The sequence below is a fragment of the Cucurbita moschata genome, unplaced genomic scaffold (genome assembly GCF_002738365.1).
Source record: "Cucurbita moschata cultivar Rifu unplaced genomic scaffold, Cmos_1.0 Cmo_Scf00020, whole genome shotgun sequence".
NCBI lineage: Eukaryota > Viridiplantae > Streptophyta > Magnoliopsida > Cucurbitales > Cucurbitaceae > Cucurbita > Cucurbita moschata.
Genome location: NW_019268536.1, coordinates 3,437,565 through 3,457,764, shown reverse-complemented (window position 1 = coordinate 3,457,764; position 20,200 = coordinate 3,437,565). Strand labels below are relative to the sequence as shown.

Below are 20,200 nucleotides of genomic sequence, written 5' to 3'. Positions count from 1 at the left end.
AAAAAAAAAAAAAAAAAAAAAAAAAAAAAAAAAAAAAAAAAAAAAAAACAATCCTTTGTTTTAAAACTGGCCTTTTTGTTTAGGCATATCCGAGCTGCAAATTGTTCAGAAGACCTTGATCATATTAACACCGAAAAGAAAGATCTTACACCGATGTGAAATTTTGTCCTATGCGAGTTATGATATTTATGTTCGTAATGAAAACAAAGTAATAGCAAATTGACTCTATATTTACAAACACGACTCCTATATTTTGAAAACGTAGTGTCCAACAATGTACATGTAAATCAACGAGTTGACTCCCATATTTATGTTGTAACTTCTCGGACATTGGTGTCAATACCATAAAATGGGTTAACTATGTCAACGGGCTCAAACTCTCGTCATGCTTGGGGTTATGCCCCTTTAAGACTGGTAGCTACGCTCCTTGACTCAGTCCCATGAGCTTCTCAATAGCACTCTTTCCTCTCTTGGGGTATACAAAGGAGAGCCTAGCACGTGCTTAGACTTCTCAACCCATAATAAATTGATCTACTGCTTAGACTTCTCAACCCATAATAAATTGATCTACTGCTTAGACTTCTCAACCCATAATAAATTGATCTACTGCTTAGACTTCTCAAAAAAAAGTTGTCTCTTGCAAAGGATGCTCAATTATTTTATAGATGAATGCAGCAATTCATGTGAAAGCCCATGAGACAGATCTTTGATTGATTTATTTGTTTATTGGTTTCAAAAATTAATCGGATTAGAAGATCATCTTTACCTTTCGAGAAGCATAGATTACAGCTCTGTTGGTAGAGAGAACGTATCATCTACGCTATGAAAGACTCCCCGTCAACTCCACTAGGCTACCGAAGAAAATTGCACCCACTTGCACCTTCCCCGTCTATACACCCAAAGATTCTTGCCTTCCCTTTTCACAAATCACTTCTATTACAAGTCTTCATCAGACTTTATCTTTAACTGCATTCACATTCAAAATAAATGCAATAGATCACTTTTCTTCCCAACCCAAACTGTCAACTCTTTTCTATCTTCTCAAAACGATGCTTTGTTCTGATTAGAATAATGATGTTTGCAGAGCTTTAATTTGTGTTGACAAATTTATGTAGTCTATCCAAACCAAATTAGGATAAACCTAACCTAATCTAACCTGATCTAAAATAGCCTAAGCAACTGCTAATTTCCAAATCTCAAATTAAGCTACCCCACCCACTATGTTTCATGTTCTAATCTGAAATTGGAGTTGGAAAGAATCATGTTTTTTCCAATATTTAGATTTAAATTACAACATATAAGAAACAAAATATACAACACACCTGTGAATACTTGGAAGAACCAAATTACCCAGAAGGAAAGACATTTAAAAGCAAAGGTCGGAAAACAGTATACATATGTGATAAAATTCAAGATATACTGCTGCTAGTAGATATTACGTGTACTTTGGCAATGACGGACAAAGAGCCATTTGATGAAGAACGCTCAGCTGGGCCAGCTGACTTCTATACAAGCCCCTCCCCCTCGCTCGGCCATCTTGCTAATCAGTTATTGGTTGTCTTCTTCTATACATGAGTTTTACAAGGCAGGTCGAGCTGCAAATAGTTGTGCAGAGTACGTTATTCACTTCTCAATTAATGATCGATAAATGAACCTTGAAAGTTTAAATTCCTTCCAAACTCTCTCCCAATCAAAATCATGGGCTGAGTCAAAGATTAGAAAGCAATTTACATTCACGACATAATCATGAATGGTGCAAGCTTAGCACCAAAGGAGGCATACCTCAGATTATGAAATCCTTCCAGAACACTAGAAATTTCCAACCACAATGAAGAATGCAAAAACTAATTCCGTAAATTACAATACAATATAATTTCCAACAGAGAGAAAAATTGAGAACATTCTTCACTCGCCGATTTAAGAACCACTAATTATGTGTTGCCATGGAATTTCTAATTATCGTTTCCCAAATTTTGAAACATAAAGAACAACTTACAATAGACGCCCGGACCAACTTAAAAAAAAAAAATTCTTCAAAAGCTCACACCGTTGCACTCGCAATATGAATAGTTTCTTCGATCAAAATATGTAAACCACAATTTTTTAAGAAACGAGTATATATAATCAAAAGAGGATAGGAAACAGGCTAAGGATCGAGTAGAGGGTACCCCAACAAAGATACAAAAGAATGATCTTCCAATAATTACACAAGGTTTTAAACACCACCACACAAGCTGCACACTAAAGCGTTAGAAGTTGAAAACTTATCTTCCTCACCATAAAGCGATGCAAACAACAATTTTGGAAATCACTCCCACATATATCAATCTCTAGAATACTTTCCGGCCCTCCCTCCTAGTTCATTAATTTGGAATCCATCGTATGGGTATACAATGTGTTATCACTGTTTGAGACGACAACTATGTTTCTCATTACAATATGGAGTGAGAGAAAAGGAGTAGAATACGTTATCAAACGAGAGTAGAATACTTGACTGACAATCCGAAGGGTGTTAAGTTTATACATATTAACCCACATCAAAGGAACTTTCAAGTTAATTCTTTGATTTAAAAACCCTCAATATATGTATATAAATAACTTATGAGGTAAGATAATATATAATTGAGAATTCATCATAACGGCAGAAACGAGTTTAATATAAGAAATAATAAGCACGAACCCAGATCAGCTGCCAATTTATTAGGGAAAGGAGAAAGCTCTCAGGTTTCCTCGTGGTCAGAGTGTTGGGAAGCCTCACATTCAGCCGAATTGGTCTCAACCTCCGGCTCAAGAGAAGGCAGATGGGCACCTATCATGAAGAAAATTATATATACATAAAAAAAAAAAAAAGAATAAATTCAAAATGAAAACGCAACGAAAGAAGAGCAAAACCTTGAATGAAGAAATGAGAAGAAGGCCAGCCACGGACGGTAGTGGTAGACAAGGATTGCTCTGGAGAGAGAGGGTTAGCGAAGTTGTGAAGAAGGTTGGCGATGGGAGGCAAATGGGAAGTAGAAGGCAAGGGAACCCAATATGAAGCACCGGGAACGAAGGGGAGCCAGTCGGGAGCCGACCGGCGAACAAGGATCCGTTGAATAGCGTCCTCAAGGTTCCGGAGCAGGGGATCGGAGGAAGGAGATTCAGAGAGGTCGGTGAGATCGTTGTCGGGAGAGGAGGAGAACGTACGGCGGCCGAGAGATTGAAGGGGAGATAGACGAGGACGAAGGAGATTTAGGGTTAGGGTTAGGGTTAGGGATCGGGATTTGGAGAGAGAGAGAGACATAAGGATTTTTGCAGAGAAACGGAAAGAAGAAAGGAAGGAGAAACAGATGGAGAAAAAGCTAATTTAATTTAATTCTAAAATAACCGACCGGAAATGATAATATATAGCGTCGCAATGACACGTGTCAGATGACTGTGCGTCGATCTAGGAAGCAAAAATTAAATGGGAATTAATTATTAAAATCAGTGGGCGTCTTGCAAGGGAAGTTTGAACCTGAGTCAAATTATGGCATGGGAATGGAATTTTTTATTTATTTAAGGAAAATAATTGTTAATTATATTTCCTTATTTTAAATTGTATTAAAAAATATTTAATTTCAAATTAAATAATATACGTCTAAAATGCCCAAAATTTTCAAATTACTGAATTAAAATTAAAAATTATTGAAAATCCATGTATATTTTTATTTAAACTATTATAATTTAAATTGTTTTTAAATTAATTGATTGATTATTTAAAATATGTGATTTATATTAAATCATACTACATAGTGCATTTCAATTATTTTTAATAAAATTTTATATTTTAAAATTTTGATTAGTAGGTTTTCTAATAGAATTAAAATGTTTTATAATAAGTTTATATTTATGATGCATTTGAATATAAGTATTATATTTAGAAATTGATTGAAAAATTAAATTATGATATTTGCTTGGATTGCATATCTTTCCTGATAAAATGATGTTTTTTTTCATATTTTTTTAACATAATTGCTATATATATATATATATATATATATATATATATATAGATTTCAAAAAGTAAATTAGTTTTAATAGGATTAAAAAATTTGCTTCAAGTGATCCAATAATTAATACTTAATTAAAAATCCTTAACTCAGATTAATAAACTAAATAAGATTCATGCTAGTTTCTAGCGATTTTTGGATTGTCCTTCCTAAGAAAGATATTTGCACGGGACAATATGAACATTCAATATTTAGATGAAGTGTTTATACTAGAGAATGTACCCCAAATGAGAATTAGACACGTAAAGAATTAACTAAGATTAATAAACTTATTAATGAATTATAAACTACCAGCAAGTTGCTTATTGAGTATTTTATATACACATCTTTGCTACTTCAATTTTCTTTTTAGGTAGAGTTGGATGTAGCGGTCGAGACAAAGACATGCGTGAGTTATTCCTAAGTTCTGAACATTTTTTTTTTCCTTCTGTACCACTTTGAGAATCACCCTCTAAGGCCCTTAGTAAAATCTCGAAACTTTTAAAAATGAATGACATTTAAGTATGAGTTATGTAGCTGCTAGTCTCAAGTATTAAAGTTTATATTTAATTTTTGTCTTCAATAACATTTTCAACTATTGTATGAAAATGCTTCCATATTAGTGTTGTGTTTTGGATTTGGAGCAGACCACCTAACGAGTTCCTTTGGGCTCGCATCTTTTGAAGGATGAGGAAGGGTTCGGTGTCCTTAAGTCCAAGTTCATCGCTAGTAGATATTGTTCTCTCTAAGTCTCTCTCATATTGTTCTCTCTAAGTTTCTCTCTCGGGTTTACCCTCAAGTCTTTAAAACGCGTTTGCAGGGAAAGGTTTCTTGGGCTCTCTTTCTGGCTTCCCCTCAAGATTTTAAAACACGTTTGCTAGAAAAATGTTCATTTAGTATGAATACTTAATATGATAATTGCATATGTTTGTTTGTAAGAATGGTAAAATTGTTTCATGTTATTATATAGTTTTAATGATTCCTAAAAATTGACTATTTTCATTGCTGAACTCTTCACTTCAAGACTTCAAGACATAATTAATTCAACCCACCCTTGATCTGCACATGCCACAAAGTAAAATTAAAGTGAGGACATATATGCTTATATGCTTTGGTTAACTATTCGAGATTTTTAAGGTTTCGAATCTCGGATCATGGCTGAAAAGTTGAATATGAAAATAAATAAAAGAAAAAGTAAAATGAAATAAAAGATGAAATCCGATAAAATTTAAATAGAAATAAAGAAAATAAAAAAAATACACTAAAATTAGATGAAAAAGAAAATTCACTTCCAAGTAGGTATGGCTTAAATTTATTATAATGGTGAAATTGGTTTCAGCTCCAAAATCAAAATATAAATGACTCAAATATAAAGATGGATTGACGCTCCAAAACGATCCCCTTTATGACAATGCAGTTCTTGAACACTCTTCCAACTCGCCTATAAACAAAAGACGAGAGAAATGGGTGAATATAAAAGTATTCAATAAGCAGATTAATTGTAAATTCTCATTGCATCCTAAATCTAATAGGTATCCACAAGATTTACTTTGAACTCTACGAAGTTATAGCCTAATCTCGCATCTAATCACTTGTAAATGTAAATAGTGAAATGATCAAAATATGCCTCATCACAAGTAAGAAGTAAATTGTAGATTCCACGTATAACATTTTTTAGTTAATTTTGTTACTTGCAATTAAATGAGTTTTTGGTATCATTCAAATGGGTTCATGACTTTAAACTATTTAAATAAAATTTATGTCGTATATCAATTGTTGCCGAAAAGGAGATAACAACAAGAAAATCAACAATAATGAAGAAACTTTGGTTATAAGAGATGAAATAGATAAGTTATAGATAGAACTTTTGAGTGGATTTCAGTCCATTTTAACAGAATTTCAAGCCAACCTTCGAGTGTCTTGATGATTAATCCATAATAAGTAAACTCAGTTAGAAAAAAATATATATATATGGAACATTCCCAAATACTATACACAATGATGTACAGAAACATAAATGAGTGAGACACCGAAGTAGATTCTAGAGTTTTAAATGATTATGACAAACTCAATAAAGAGTATGAATTTGAATGATTAAAGACATATTTCAAAATAATTACGACATACTCTTTAAAGAACACCGACCCTACATGACATGCTCTTAAAAGAGTATCGACCCTACATTGGGAGGAAGGGAGAGGAGTAGGCTCTACCGAACAGCTTTCGAACCACCCCTGAGAAGAGTTATGAATAAAACCAAACCAAAACAAAAACACCCTTCTCCTGTTTTTTTCCATCTTTTTTTCCATCTTTCTCACATCTTTCTCACTAGTTACTCCGGGTGGAATTGGGTTCCTAAATTCAATGAGATTTTGAGTCAGGAATCACAGATCTCCACAATGATATAATATTGTTCATATTGTCTACTTTGAGCATACGCTCTCATGGCTATGCATTGGTCTTCTCCAAAACGCCTCATACTAATGGATCTATTCCTTACTTATAAACCCATGATCAACCTATAAATTAGCCAACGTGGAACTCCCTCCCAACAATTCTCAACAATAAACGTCAGAAATAAACGTCAGAAATGAAATAAGGATTACCAATTAGAAAGCATCCAGCTTGTCTCTCATACACACACCAAACAAACAAACAAGTACACGCAAAATCACAAATTCCATTCATCAAATCATTCACACCTGAGAAGAATCAAGCAACTTGGGTAGGTTTCATTCTGGATTCTGTCTATTTCAGAAATCTTCTACCTGTCCAGAGGTAAAAGATATTTCTTAATTCTTATAACACACAGTAGATCAAGCAACTTGGTTTCAGGAAGCTGAAGAGCATACATATAAATTATATGTAAAATTCAACCAACTCATCGACAGCTTATTAAGAAATCTCAATATGGGTACAGCCAGAATCCACCTGTAACACAATAATCAAATACCAGATGCGTTCGAAGATGGAATACTTGTACTGGCATGCACTTTTAGTTTTGACCTCCTCACCATCTAAGAATCATGGCAAAAATCTATCTGCACAAACCATACAAAGACTAGTACCATTCAACGAAATCATATAATTAAACAATATCACTTTCTATAATATTCAATCACACCATATCCCGTGTCGATATGTCTCTCTGGAAGTAACGAGTCAATCCATTCCTCCCCAGGAGAAAAAACAGGAAGACTTAAAAATACCATATTTGGATCAAATTCGAAACCTATCAACTCTAACAACTAATCAATTCACTGTGCGCCCATACTAGCAGGTAAGCATACTTTGAGTTCTGTGGCTAACCATACCCATTGGTGTAATGAAAACAGGCTCATTCATAGGAAATAGATAAAAGACCTTTACTCAGCTCGAGATACAATTCAATTTGGGTGTTCTAGCTTCTACTAATACAGTGGTGTAAAGGAGAGCGCTTGCAACTTTCTAAGTACAGTTATTAAGTACTTTGAAAGTCATTCCAAACGGCACTAACTTGATTACCACCTTTATATTCTTAGCCCATATATTATTCTTATAACATAAACATAGCAAAGATAGTAATCGGAGCAGTGTTAAATCATTCAGCAAGCTGTATGCAAAAGGCTGGGTAGTAAAACTGCTGAAAAGTACCACAGCAGATGATTATTTATGCCGAGCAAACAAATTCAAATATACCATCCTTTTCTAAGTCTGAAACGGAGATTACATAAACCGAAACGATAACCTCATCGAACAAATGCTTCATTAAAAGCTGTCAAAATTCAACTGTTTTAACTAAAATTTACAATCATGTCTCGCAAATTCAAATCCCCTGAAGAAGAAAAACAGAAATAAAACCAAATTAGGATATATCCACAACCCCAAAACTCAAATCCAAATTTCGATGAATTGAATTATACCTTATACTCGTCGTAAATTCCGCCACTAACCAACCAACCAACCAAATCCACTCGTAGCCTCCTTCAATACATGCCCCTGCTACTTTTTCAGAATTGACCCTAGTGTGCCCAGAACAGCAAAAGCCAAAAGTGGGCTAACATCCAGGGTGTCGAATATTGGAGGGATTATATTCCGGAACAGGTTCAAGTAAGGATCGCAGAGATCACGAATTGCAGAGAGTGGCTGCCGGTCCCAAGGGATATTGGGGAACCAACTCAGCAAAACCCTAACCAGCAGAACCCCACTGTAAATATCCAGCCACTTGGCCAACCCCGCAGCCACCACCGTCAAAGGCGTGTTGAGATTTCCGCCAGGGCGGTCGACTAGTGCAGCGAAGAACAAAGAGCCAGCCGGCTGGAAGGCACCGAGCCCAGTACATGGATTTACGAGACATTGGGCAATCAAACTCGGCCAAACATTCTGAACCAGTTTGACAATCAAGGTCGAAAATGTTAAGGATATAGATAGAATAGTAGCAAGTACCCGGGTCGGACCGGTAAGGAGAGATCCAATCGGAATATCTTCTGATTGATTGGAAAGTTTTGGTGAATAAGCAGAAGGCGATGACGAAGCTAAAACCCTAAGGCCGTGATTTGGAGAGTTGGCGGTGCAGAAACGGAGGGGGAGCGGAGAAGGTAGTGGCCGGTTGAAGGAGTGGGAAGAAATGGCAATAGAAGGGTGGAGCTTCGGCGGGAGGACGGGGCGTCGGAGGGGCAGAGCTTGAGAAGCGATTAGGGAAGACGCCATAGTTGGGTGTGGTTTGTTTATCGGCAAAATTGAGGCCGCGGACACAGAAATGTGAAGGGGGAAGATAATGTGGAAATAAAAATAATAACCTAATTTAAAATTTAAATTCACAATTCTTTTTTATATTTTCTAAATTAAAAAGATTTTGCAACCAATTCATCCTTTTGCTCAATTTAACTCTCTATTTTCGAGTTGGGTTAGACAATTCAACTCAACTTAATCCTGAGTTAGGTTAGGTTGGATTCTCCGATTTCTTTTTAATTATTTTAAAAAGTTTTATTATCCCCATATAATATTAATAATTAAAATTTCATAACGTTTAAATATCAATTATAAATAGCTTGTATCACAAGAGTTAAATATTTTTAATTTTTTTAAAAGCATTGGATGATGAAAGTCCCACTTCTACTAATTTAGGAAATGTTCATAAGTTTATAATTAAATAATACTCTCTTCACTGATAGGAGCCTCTTGGGGAAGCCGAAAGCAAAGCTATGACCACTTATGCTTATAATTAAATAATACTCTCTTCACTGATATGAGCCTCCTGGGGAAGCCCAAAGCAAAGCTATGACCACTTATGCTCAAAGTTGACAATATCATACAATTATGGAGAGTTGTGTTCTTCAACCTAGAATTAAGTTGGATTGGATTGTAACCCTAACTCTATTTTCGAACAAATAAAATATTATTATTTTTTCTCTTCCTTTTTCTATTTCCAATATCCAAAAATCTAAATTTAGAAATAAAAATGTGTTTTTTTCCTTAAATTATAATATCTGTAATATATGATATAAGATATTATTGATTAATAATTTATACAAAAATTATAACATATAATTAACTACTTATAGTTGAGATTCAACCCATTATTTAATTCGTAACTATAATTAGTTTTATGATTTATAAATATATAAACACATCTAAATAGTAGTTTTAATTGGTATCCAATTTTTAAACGTGCCAAACACTTCTAAATATTAAAAACACGAACACCTCTTTTATTATTATTATTATTATTATTATTTTTTGTAGATTTTATTTTTCACGTGACTGATTAAATCAACTAAAATTTAATTATTGATTTACAATTAGTTTACCGTATATAATTGGACCCAAAAATTGCGTTTATTTTATTTTTTGACGTCTACTAAATTTTTAAATTTTAAATTTTTGTTATTTGATGTTGAAATTTGAATTTTGTGTCTAAGAATTTATTTAATTTAATTTATTGTTTTTTTAGTGAAAGAATAAATGTAGAGGGAGAGTTTGGATTATCTTACCTGGCTGTTATATATTAAACATCCATTGGTTACAGCTATAGAAACCGTGTCATTGGTGGTTGTCTACATGTGATGATGATGTGGACTGCTCTTCTTCCTCTCTAATTTTCTCTTCCTTTTATAATAAATATTAAACTTTAAATATAAACATCCCATTTTATCAATTATCTTTAATTAATTAATTAATTAATTTCCTATAGGTTTGGTAATTTCTCAACTTCTTCACCAACAAAATAAAATAAATTAATTAACTAATTTCCTCTAGGTTTGGAGTAGTGAATTATTCCCTTAATTACCCAATTTTTAATCAATTTTAAATAAAATTGGCTAAAAAACCGGATTATCCAATAAACTCAGAGTACCCAACTCAAGCTATAGAGACCTGTTCATGGTTTAAAGAGTCCAATAGGTCGAGTTATACAACCTAAGTCAACCCTGTCCTATTTTTCAAGATTATTATGGAAAATAATTCGTTAATTACTGAACAATATAAGATTGATTTGGAAATTTTATTTATGTCTATCAATTCAACCCATCCAAAATTTCGGGTGGGTTCATAAGATTTTTCTAATTCAATCGGCTATAAATTATTAAAAAAAATGATCTAAATTGATATAAATCCAAAATTTCAATAATTTTTTTTATTCCAAATCAACCATTGACAAAATAAAATAAGATAAGAGAGAGAAAGGGAGAGAGAGAGAGAAAGGGAGAGGTGGGATGTCTCCTCCGAGCTGAATAGTTAAATGGGATTGTTGTTTTGCTTGACCTTTATACTCCGTTTGGTGGTTTTTGCCGGGCCAGACAACCCACCAGTTGTTGCGGCTCTTTCAAGAGAGAGAAATTCCTTTTATACACACTCAAACACACACACACCCACAGATGACCCTCTGCTATGCTAATGGGATCTCACTCTCGCCTTCCCACCTGAATCACTACTGCCATTACTTCCTCCGATACCTTTGATTCACTCACTCACTCCCTTTTTTTGTCTCTTACAGGTACTTTCTACTCTTAATCAATCATCCACCCCTTATCCGCATTCATATTTCTAGATCTTCCCCATTTTCGTACCACTTGCTAATGATTCCATGATCTGGGTTTTTCTATTTGATCTTTTGTAGCTGAGTTTTGACTGTTTATGGGTTCATTCCGAAATGGGTTACTCTTGGATTTTTTGTTCGATTGCAATCCGCTATGGAATCGGCCTGTTTCACATTCCTGCCATGGTTTTACTGCGTTTCTTTGATTTGAACTCTCTGGATTTCTTCAATTTGAAGAATGTGGGCTGTCTTTATTTCATTAATTGTTCTGGGTTTCTCTTTGAGCTATGGATCTGTTACCTACTTATGCTTCTAGATTTGAAGTCGTTGGAAAAGATGCAATTAACCTTATGAGAGATGAAATTTTGGCTAACTCGATCCAGGAAAATGTATTTGAAGCCGAGTTTTCTTTTGTTCTTGGACATATTCAACTGCTTAAATCTTGCAACAAGCTTTGATTTCGGGTGCAGAAGGTCCATAAATGTGATAACGGGATCTCCTAGCCATTCATAGTTTTTTCTATTGCTTAATTTTTAGTTTTCTTGATGAACTTACTGTTCTTTCCATGGATTGGAACAATTTTTTGCCAGAGATTATCTTATTGACTCGTTCTTTCTCAAGAAGTGGGTAAACTTATGCTTATTGTTGCCTTCATTGTTTGAAGAAAAGTGTATAGAAAACTCATTCTCTGTTGTTATCACTGCTGAAATGGAATCTGCTGCATTTATGGCCCCATGTTTTTCTTTTTGTAATTGAAATGGTTCTCCTGTGTTTTTTATCTCTTGCTTATGCTATTGTTTTGTTCTTGTAGGACTCGTGATTTCTAGTTTGATCTTGTAATAGTTGTCTTCACAATTTGCTTCTGTCCACCTGAGATTCTTTGAGCTAATTGATGGGTTCTAGATTCCCATCTCATCAACTTAGCAATGGCCTCTTCGTCTCGGGGAGGCCAGAGCAGCACAAAGAAAAGACTCCGACGATGAGTTCGGTGGCAATGCCCTATACCGGTGGCAATATTAAGAAGTCTGGAGAATTGGGGAAAATGTTTGATATTCCTACGGATGGCTCGAAGTCTAGGAAGTCTGGACCTCTCAATGTTGCTCCTACAAGGACAGGATCGTTTAGTGGTGCAACTCATTCAGGACCAATTATGCCAAATGCAGCCCCTCGGGCGGGTTATACCACCTCTGGTCCTATTTCTTCTGGCATGATGACTAGTTCAACCTCGTTCAAGAAGTCGACTTCTGGGCCACTAAACAAACATGGGGAGCCTGTAAAGAAAGTATCTGGCCCTCAATCAGGCGGGGTGACACGCCAAAATTCTGGACCTATTCCTTCAGTTCTTCCTGCTACTGGACTCATAACATCTGGTCCCATTTCTTCTGGTCCATTAAACTCATCTGGGGCACCTAAAAAGATGTCTGGTCCTTTGGAATCAATGGGTTCAATGAAAATAAATGGCCCTTCAATAGCACAAAATCCGGCTGTGACTACCCTTAGCCCAGATGATGAATATTCCTTTGGAAAGAGCTTCCCAAAATTAATATTGTGGTCTGTGATTCTCATATTTGTCATGGGGCTAATTGCTGGTAGTTTTATTCTTGCTGCAGTTCACAATCCTGTTCTTCTCATTGTTGTAATTCTACTCTTTGGAGTAGTTGTTGCAATATTTACTTGGAACAGCTGTTACGGAAAGAGAGCTCTTATCGGTTTCATTTCTCAGAATCCCGATGCCGAACTTCGTACTGCAAAAAACGGGCAATATGTCAAAGTTTCTGGGGTATGTTGCCTATCAAAGTGTGGTTTCATAGTGGTGATAATAGCTAATTAGTACTCTTGATTGCATTGAAGTATTTTTCTGGCCTTTGATTCATTTAACTATCAATAAATATGGTTCGTGAGCTATCCTCCTGTTGAAATGTAAATTTTCGGTGACAATATGCCATAAATATTACCGGAACTTCGATTTTATTGATGTCATAGTACCTCTCGAATTCTGCAGGTTGTTACATGTGGCAATGTGCCTCTCGAGTCATCCTTCCGTAAGGTTCCTAGATGCGTCTATACATCTACAAGTTTATATGAGTATCGAGGGTGGGGTTCGAAGCCTGCAAATCCTGGACATCGCCGATTCACATGGGGACTGAGATCATCGGAGGTAATATGCCTATTAAGCGATCAAATACGTTCGGTTGTTGACTTTTCTTCATTCCTTGATTTCATATAATGCTAGTCCTTTCTTAGTGTTTTTTTTTTAATTTCTGTTTGGCGATCCCTTTGATTCTGAAGTATATGGAGGATACTTAATAATGGATAGTTGTCACAATCGTGCACACATTGGTTATGTTGGCTAGTAAAATGGTTTGGACTTTGAAGCCCTGATGGACCCATGGCTGATGAACGCGGTTTTCAAATATTCGAAATGACGGTGTTAAGAATCGAACGGAACGAACCCTTTGGAATTAGCAAATCCAAGTAGAGTACAATTACAAGTTATAACACATGGTTTGCTTTAACTGGTTTCTTTGATGGAAAATGAACTTTCATCGAACCGAATTAAGTTACGAAAGTGACGGCCATACGAAAGATAGCCATAAGATCAGACCAAAAAGAGGCTCCAATTGGTAAGAGTAAGAACACAAAGGACAACTACAAGTACTCTTTTCCCTTTTCCTTTTAATGAGAATCTGATTAATAACTTGGTTGATAATTACACTTTATCCTTCTGAAACTGCACTTCCATCTCAGAACGACTTCGAACGATCTCTTTTGGGAAGGTTTCAAGCTAGAAGGCAGTTTTTATATTGCTGGTTAGGAAAAATGTAGCTCGTTCTGAGTCGGGAAAGTCTTGGGCTTGCTAATCTTACGAAAAGTAGAATGTCTGTCTTCTAAGTTTTAAGTTCGCATCGATTGTATTCTCCTTGACATGAAATAATGAATATGGAGTTGGCAAAAGCTTTACTCAAGAATGCTAAAGTAATCTTCAGTGAGATCCTACATCGGACACATTTTAAGACCGTGAGATTGATGGCGATACGTTATGGGCTAAAGCGGATAATATCTATTAATGGTGGGCTTGGACAGATATAAATGGTACTAGAGCCAAACACCGGGAGGTGTGCCAGTGAGGATGCTGGCCCCCAAGGGGGTGGATTATGAGATAAGAGGGGAACGAAACATTCCTTGTAAGGGTGTGGAAACTTCTCCCTAGCAGACGTGTTTTAAAACTGTGAGGCTGACGACGATATGTAACAGGCTAAAGCGGATAATATCTGTTAGCGAGGGGCTTGGACTTGGACGGTTACATCTTCGAACTGAAAATTATGAATGCCAATGGGTCACCATCTCTGTCAATAATGGTAAGATTCTAGATTTGAGAGGATATTTGAAAGGTATTCAGCTTTCCTCTCTATTCCCTCATCTTCACATCTCTAACAACAACTTGCCTATTGACTGAAGGTATTGCATGCTCTTCTTTATTTTGAGATCGTGAACTTGGCAACAACGTTAATGATCTTGAAACCCGAGTGTAACGACCCAAGCCCACTGCTAACAGATATTGTTCTCTTTGGACTTTTCCTCAAGGTTTCTAAAACGCGTATGTTAGAGAGGTTTTCACACCCTTATAAAAAATGATCTGTTCTCCTCCCCAACCGACGTGGGATCTCACACTAAGAATGGATTTCTTTCATGTATAACACTGTTATCCTCAACACTAGAGAAGATCATTGGGGAAAAAAGTCCAGAAAAGTGAACTTTAGATCCAAGCCAACTTTAGAAATGCTATAATTATATGAATGATAATATTTTAATTTCATGAATCTGTTCTATACTTAAACTTCAAGATCAATATCAGTAAATTTATGTTGTTCTTATGTTTTTCTTCCATAGAGACACGTGGTCGACTTTTACATCTCGGATTTTCAGTCCGGATTGAGAGCCTTGGTTAAGACTGGTTATGGTGCTAGGGTGACTCCATATGTTGATGACTCTTTTGTTGTTGATGTTAATCCATCAAACAAAGACTTATCTCCAGAGTTCGTTCGATGGCTCGGGAGGAGGAATCTTTCAAGCGATGATCGTGTAATGCGGTTAAAAGAAGGGTAAGCAACTTTTGTTCTTCTCTTACATGTAGACTCCTTGAATAGCCTCAGGGTTCAGTAAACTCATGGTTATCCCCTGCTTTCTTTCCTACCACTGTATTTCAATAGTTGTTGCCCATTACAAGCTTTTATATTATGACTCAGTTTTGTTTCACCCGGGCCCAAGTTCCACCGCTAGCAAATATTGTCCTCTTTGGGTTTTCCCTTTCGGGCTTCCCCTCAAGGTTTTAAAACGCGTCTGCTAGAGGGAGGTTTCCACACCCTTATAAAGAATGCTTCGTTCTCCAACCCAACCAATGTGGGATCTCATAATCCACCTCCTTTCGGGGTCCAGCGTCCTCACTGGTACACCGCTTCGAGGCTCAGCCTCCTTGCTAGCACATCGCCTAGTGTCTGGCTCTAATACTATTTGTAACAGCTCAAGTCCACCGCTTTCAGATATTGTCCTCTTTTCACTTTCCCTTTCAGGCTTCGCCTCAAAGTTTTAAAACGCGTCTGCTAGAGAGAGATTTCCACACCCTTATAAAGAATGTTTCGTTCTCCTCAAACCAATTACCTCATCTTTTGAAGATTGTGAGAGAATTGTTAAACAGCCAAACCAGCAAACGTCTTAAACAGGGATACTATTATCTAACCTTAAGATAGAACGTTCAACGACCGAAACGTTTATTTATTAGAAAGTTTCACATTTCCTGCACCTGGTGAATTAACAGATTAGGCCTATTCAAGGATGATAGTTTCAAGCATTATTGTTGAATGTGAAATGATTTTTAAGGATAATGATTATTCAGACTAGTGTGTTACTGTGACTATCAAATGCAGATACATAAAGGAGGGTAGCACGGTTAGCGTGATGGGAGTTGTTCAGAGAAACGACAACGTGCTTATGATCGTCCCCCCACCCGAACCGTTAACCACGGGATGCCAATGGGGCAAGTTCATTTTTCCAGCTAGCCTTGACGGTATCGTCCTCAGATGCGAGGACTCGTCAAAAGTGGATGTCATTCCTGTGTAGTGATATGTGCATAAGAAACTTATTGAGGTATTACGGTTTCTTGAACAATATTTTGATGGTGTTGGTGCATCCACTGAACAACCAAAGAAGACATTAGGCATTTTTTTTTTTTGTGCTCCCCACTTCTCTTGGCTTGATGTATAGTTTGTATTCATATTCCCTTTATATCTTCTTAGAGCTTGAAATTACATTGTTGGGTTTGTTTTTGTATGAAGAAGAAACACATTGAATCTTGAGCTGACTGACTGGTAGTCTTATGTGAAGAAATGCAAGTATTTTTGCCATGCCAATGCTGCTCTTTTATACTCTTCGCATGGCTCGAGAATATATATCTTAACTATTTAGGTCATGCTTCGGTTGCCTTGATCACGTAAGTTAATTTAGTATCGGTCATGTTGTTGTTTTTAGATTATTGACAAATAACACTGGTGCACCCTAATGAGATACGCTAGGATGAATGAAGCCTTTGTCCAGTAAGTCTTGTAAGTTTCTTGAGTTTTTTCAGCTTTGTTGGGCGTTATGTTATAGGGGACTTTGGAAATAGACCCAGTTTCTGACTCGAGTTCTATAGCAAAATCTACTGCTTGGGAAGGAGGTGTTCTTGGTAGGTCTTCCTGAGAAGACCGTTTGGTTGGATTACATAGAATCGTAAATGAAAATTGAAAAAACAAGAATAATTGGAATGACGTTTCTATCTAGTTGTCGATGAAGTAACGTATAAAGCAAACATGGGACGACCTACTAAAGGGACGAACTCCTTCATTCTCTTTGAAGAGATAACTTGATAGCTAAGCAAATTTAAACATGGTTCAACTTGTTAAAATATATGACGGGTTGAAAAGTAAGAAATAATCTACAAAAACATGGAAGTATGGAATTTATATATATTTTTTTATATAATTCAAATCGGGCTTATTGATCGAGAGACCATGTTATATGCCGGTTGAGCTATGCTCATCTTTCTCGTTTTTTCCCTCCCATCTCTCAAAAACCCTAGGTCATCTTTCTCCCTCTATTTTCTTTTCTTCCAACCCACACGTTTTCTCTTTGTTTTTTGCTACATCCTCGCCCGGTTTCACTTTTAGTCGCCAATGTCTTGTTAGATCTATTATGTAATAGTTCAAGCACACACTGCTCGGTGTCTGGTTCTGATACTATTTGAAATAGCTCAAGCCTGCCGCTAGCAAATTTTGTCCTCTTTGGGCTTTCCCTTCCAGGTTTCCCCTCAAGGTTTTATAACGTCATTTCTCTCTCCAACCAAGGTGGGATGTCACATATTATTTTTGTTTTTGTAACTTCTCTCAACCAATCAATTAGCCCAAACTATTTTTGATTCGTTTGATTTTTTGAGATTGCATGTTCGGATGTCAGGTCTTTTGTTAGGTTCATAGTAGAGGATTGTTGTGGACAAAAAGTCGAGTCTTTCTGTTTTTGTTTATGGATATGAATCAATATCATACATTTTTTTTTACCATTCTACTATTAAGTTACCGACATGTAAGTGTGATATCCCACATTGGGGAGGAGAACGAAAATAGTGTGGAAACCTTTCCTTAACAGACATGTTTTAAAGTGTTGAGGAGAACCCCAAAAGAGAAAACCCAAAGAGGACAATATCAGCTAGTGGTGGGCTTAGAGCGTTACAAATGTCAAATGGTATCAAAGCCAAGCGTCAGGCAATGTCCAGGACGCTGGACCTTGAAGGGGGTGGATTTGGTGGGAGTCCCACATCAATTGGAGAAAGGAACGAGTGCCAGCTACGACGCTAGGCCCTAGAGGGAGGTGGATTCTGATACCCGACATTGGTTGTCAAAAGAATGAAATACCCTTTGTAAGAGTGTGGAAACCTTTCCCTAACTTTTAAAGTCGTTACAAGAAGTCATTAATGTTATGTTAATCTGTTCTGATCTGAATCGAAAATGTTGTTTTGAGCACAATTTTATTTTCTATAAAATTATTTTCATACACCTTTTTATTTGTAATTAAAATAGAAAAAGTATAACAACTATAATATTTTAAATTATAAAAAATTTGAAATTGGAATTATGACATATTATAATTTTGTCACCTAACATGATTTTTTCACCTTCGATTTAAATAATGCTCAAGTTTATATATTAATATAAGTCCTCAAAATTAAATTATTATAAATTTATAAAAAGTAAATTAAAAGTAAGGATCAAATAATTATTTTTCAAAAATGAAAATTGAACCATTTTCAAATTTTTAAAAGAAATGAGAAAATTCATTGAACAAACAATTAAAAAAACTTATTGCACAAAATACCAAAAAAAAAAAAAAAATTTGTTAATTTATTTATTGGTCAAATATTATTTTCATCCTTCTATTTTTAGATATATTATTACTATTATTATTTGTTTACTTTCAAATTTTAAAGGTGGAAATTTAATTATTAACTTGACACTTTTCAATAAATTTAAAATTGGGAACTAAATTGAATAAATTATAAACTCATTGTTTACGAACGTCTACACGATAGACAATTTCTTATCTATTGTGATACAGTTGAAAATGAGAAAGGTAAGAATAGACGAACGATCCAATTTCCATGACTCTTTTTAGTTTTAGGATGACATGAATACGACGGTAGGAATGAATGATCAACCGACACTCTTAAATGTATCTTGGTGTATGAATTAGAAAATTGTTAAAAGATTGTCGCAGTGATATGAGTTGGAGTATGAATGAAGTAAAGTTATATATTCAAATCTATCTCTAATTTAATGACTAACCAGATAAAAAAAAAAAAAAAAAATTGAAAAACGAGAATTAAAATAGCTCCTCAAAAACTCAGGTACCTCAACACCACAAATACAGTTCTAAATTCAGACATAGACTTCACAGCAGTAGTATACCTGAGTTGGTTAGAGAAATAGTTTGCACGAACTCAAAATTTTTGGTTGGTTCGGTTGGTGATCACGGACAGAAATAGGGTTCATAACCCAATCTAAACCAAGCCTCTGTTTTCGGGTTTAGTTATTTTTTTTAATTATTAATAAAATTCGGATTATTTATAATACATATTATATTAATATCTAAAATATTCTTAATTAATAATAAAGTAGAGTAGGGTTGAACTGTACTTAACAAAAAAAAAAAAAAATTAGCCGTGAATCGACTCCAATTTTTAGTTTTTAAAAAATTTAACGAACTCAAATTATTATTATTTTCTTTTAATGTAACTCGATTTAAATTGGATAATCTAAATTGATGGGATATGAAAGGATAAAATTGGGGCCGTTGGATCGAAAATGAATTTTTCAATCGTTGTTAAGCACAAATATGAAGAATACAATTAATTTATTTCATGGAATTTTGGGGGAAAAAAAGGACTGTACTGAATAGTGATGATTATCAATAATTACAAAGTTAATTATTTCCAATTCTGTTTTAGATTTTTATAATTTTTTTTTTGGAAGGGGACTGACAAAACCCACCAGTCGATGCGGTTGTCCGCAGGAGAGGGAGAGCGACGGAAGTTCGGATAGCGGGCGAGAGAGAAAGGGAGCTAAGTCGTAGAGAGGAATTGAGAGACTGAGATTTGGATTGGTTTTGGAATTTTCTGTTTTTTTGACACATTATGTCTCCTAATCTCTGGATTTCTGCCATTACAGCTGCTGCCACTGCTTTTCCTACTGGTAAGTGCTCAAAATTGTGTTTCCCTATCTTCATTCTCTCCTTTTCACTTCGTTTCTACTCTACTACTTTGCCACTTTCTGTTTGCTTCTCCTGAATCCCGCCTCCCTCGTAGATCTTCTCCATTTCTCTGATGGATGTGTTTTCGTTTGTTGTTCTTGTTGTTTTTCTGGTCAGCTGATGGTCCTCTTTTTTAATTGAGTGTTCAATTGATTGTAATCTTCAATTATGTATGTGTTCTTACAGATCCTAGTTCCTTAATCAATTTCAGTGCGCAATCACGAGATATTAAATCCTTTATTGTCTCGTAACCGGTGAACATCCTAATTTCGGTTCTTTCCTTCTGCCGTTTTTCTCCCTTTAGGATAAGGGTAAGACTTCATGAAGTTTCTCCATGTTC

At 35.4% G+C, this 20,200-nt stretch overlaps 4 protein-coding genes across 6 annotated transcripts in view; 2 read left to right on the top strand and 2 right to left on the bottom strand.

The window, feature by feature from the left end:
- Positions 1 to 1,243: 1,243 nt before the first annotated feature.
- LOC111457911 lies at positions 1,244 to 3,353 on the bottom strand. Of its 2 annotated transcripts, none has more exons than XM_023100359.1 (3): positions 2,893 to 3,353; positions 2,681 to 2,809; positions 1,244 to 1,595 (listed from the first exon to the last, which is right to left on the bottom strand). In XM_023100359.1, the coding sequence occupies exons 1-2, from the start codon at positions 3,281 to 3,283 to the stop codon at positions 2,721 to 2,723; spliced, it is 480 nt and encodes a 159-aa protein (XP_022956127.1). In that variant the 5' UTR covers positions 3,284 to 3,353; the 3' UTR covers positions 1,244 to 1,595; positions 2,681 to 2,720. The 2 variants fall into 2 exon arrangements, with proteins under 2 accessions (XP_022956127.1, XP_022956126.1); XM_023100358.1 differs by having other exon boundaries at positions 2,730 to 2,809.
- Positions 3,354 to 7,603: 4,250 nt separating this feature from the next.
- LOC111457989 (ylmG homolog protein 1-2, chloroplastic) lies at positions 7,604 to 8,772 on the bottom strand. 2 transcript variants are annotated; one of them, XM_023100464.1, is made up of 2 exons: positions 7,913 to 8,772; positions 7,604 to 7,824 (listed from the first exon to the last, which is right to left on the bottom strand). In XM_023100464.1, the coding sequence occupies exon 1, from the start codon at positions 8,697 to 8,699 to the stop codon at positions 7,992 to 7,994; it is 708 nt and encodes a 235-aa protein (XP_022956232.1). In that variant the 5' UTR covers positions 8,700 to 8,772; the 3' UTR covers positions 7,604 to 7,824; positions 7,913 to 7,991. The 2 variants fall into 2 exon arrangements, with proteins under 2 accessions (XP_022956232.1, XP_022956231.1); XM_023100463.1 differs by having other exon boundaries at positions 7,604 to 7,826; positions 7,917 to 8,772.
- Positions 8,773 to 10,678: 1,906 nt separating this feature from the next.
- Positions 10,679 to 16,433, top strand: LOC111457733 (uncharacterized membrane protein At1g16860-like). Its single transcript, XM_023100113.1, has 5 exons — positions 10,679 to 10,983; positions 11,837 to 12,805; positions 13,028 to 13,183; positions 14,917 to 15,128; positions 15,951 to 16,433. The coding sequence occupies exons 2-5, from the start codon at positions 11,918 to 11,920 to the stop codon at positions 16,141 to 16,143; spliced, it is 1,449 nt and encodes a 482-aa protein (XP_022955881.1). The 5' UTR covers positions 10,679 to 10,983; positions 11,837 to 11,917; the 3' UTR covers positions 16,144 to 16,433.
- A 3,138-nt stretch (positions 16,434 to 19,571) lies between these two features.
- LOC111458047 (uncharacterized membrane protein At1g16860-like) overlaps positions 19,572 to 20,200 on the top strand; it is a 9,230-nt gene continuing 8,601 nt past the window's right edge. The window contains exon 1 of the mRNA XM_023100544.1: positions 19,572 to 19,802. The gene's annotated coding sequence lies outside the window, so the exon portion shown is untranslated. The remainder of the gene's footprint in view (positions 19,803 to 20,200) is intronic.

Coding starts and splice junctions, on each gene's coding strand:
- LOC111457911 (XM_023100358.1), bottom strand. CDS start 3,283: ATGTCTCTCTCTCTCTCCAAATCCCGATCCCTAACCCTAACCCTAACC. Junction 2,810..2,892: donor TTCTCATTTCTTCATTCAAG/GTTTTGCTCTTC, acceptor TCTTCATGATAG/GTGCCCATCTGCCTTCTCTT. Junction 1,596..2,729: donor CCCAACACTCTGACCACGAG/GAAACCTGAGAG, acceptor AACTATTTGCAG/CTCGACCTGCCTTGTAAAAC.
- LOC111457989 (XM_023100464.1), bottom strand. CDS start 8,699: ATGGCGTCTTCCCTAATCGCTTCTCAAGCTCTGCCCCTCCGACGCCCC.
- LOC111457733 (XM_023100113.1), top strand. CDS start 11,918: ATGGGTTCTAGATTCCCATCTCATCAACTTAGCAATGGCCTCTTCGTC. Junction 12,806..13,027: donor AATATGTCAAAGTTTCTGGG/GTATGTTGCCTA, acceptor CGAATTCTGCAG/GTTGTTACATGTGGCAATGT. Junction 15,129..15,950: donor GTAATGCGGTTAAAAGAAGG/GTAAGCAACTTT, acceptor TATCAAATGCAG/ATACATAAAGGAGGGTAGCA.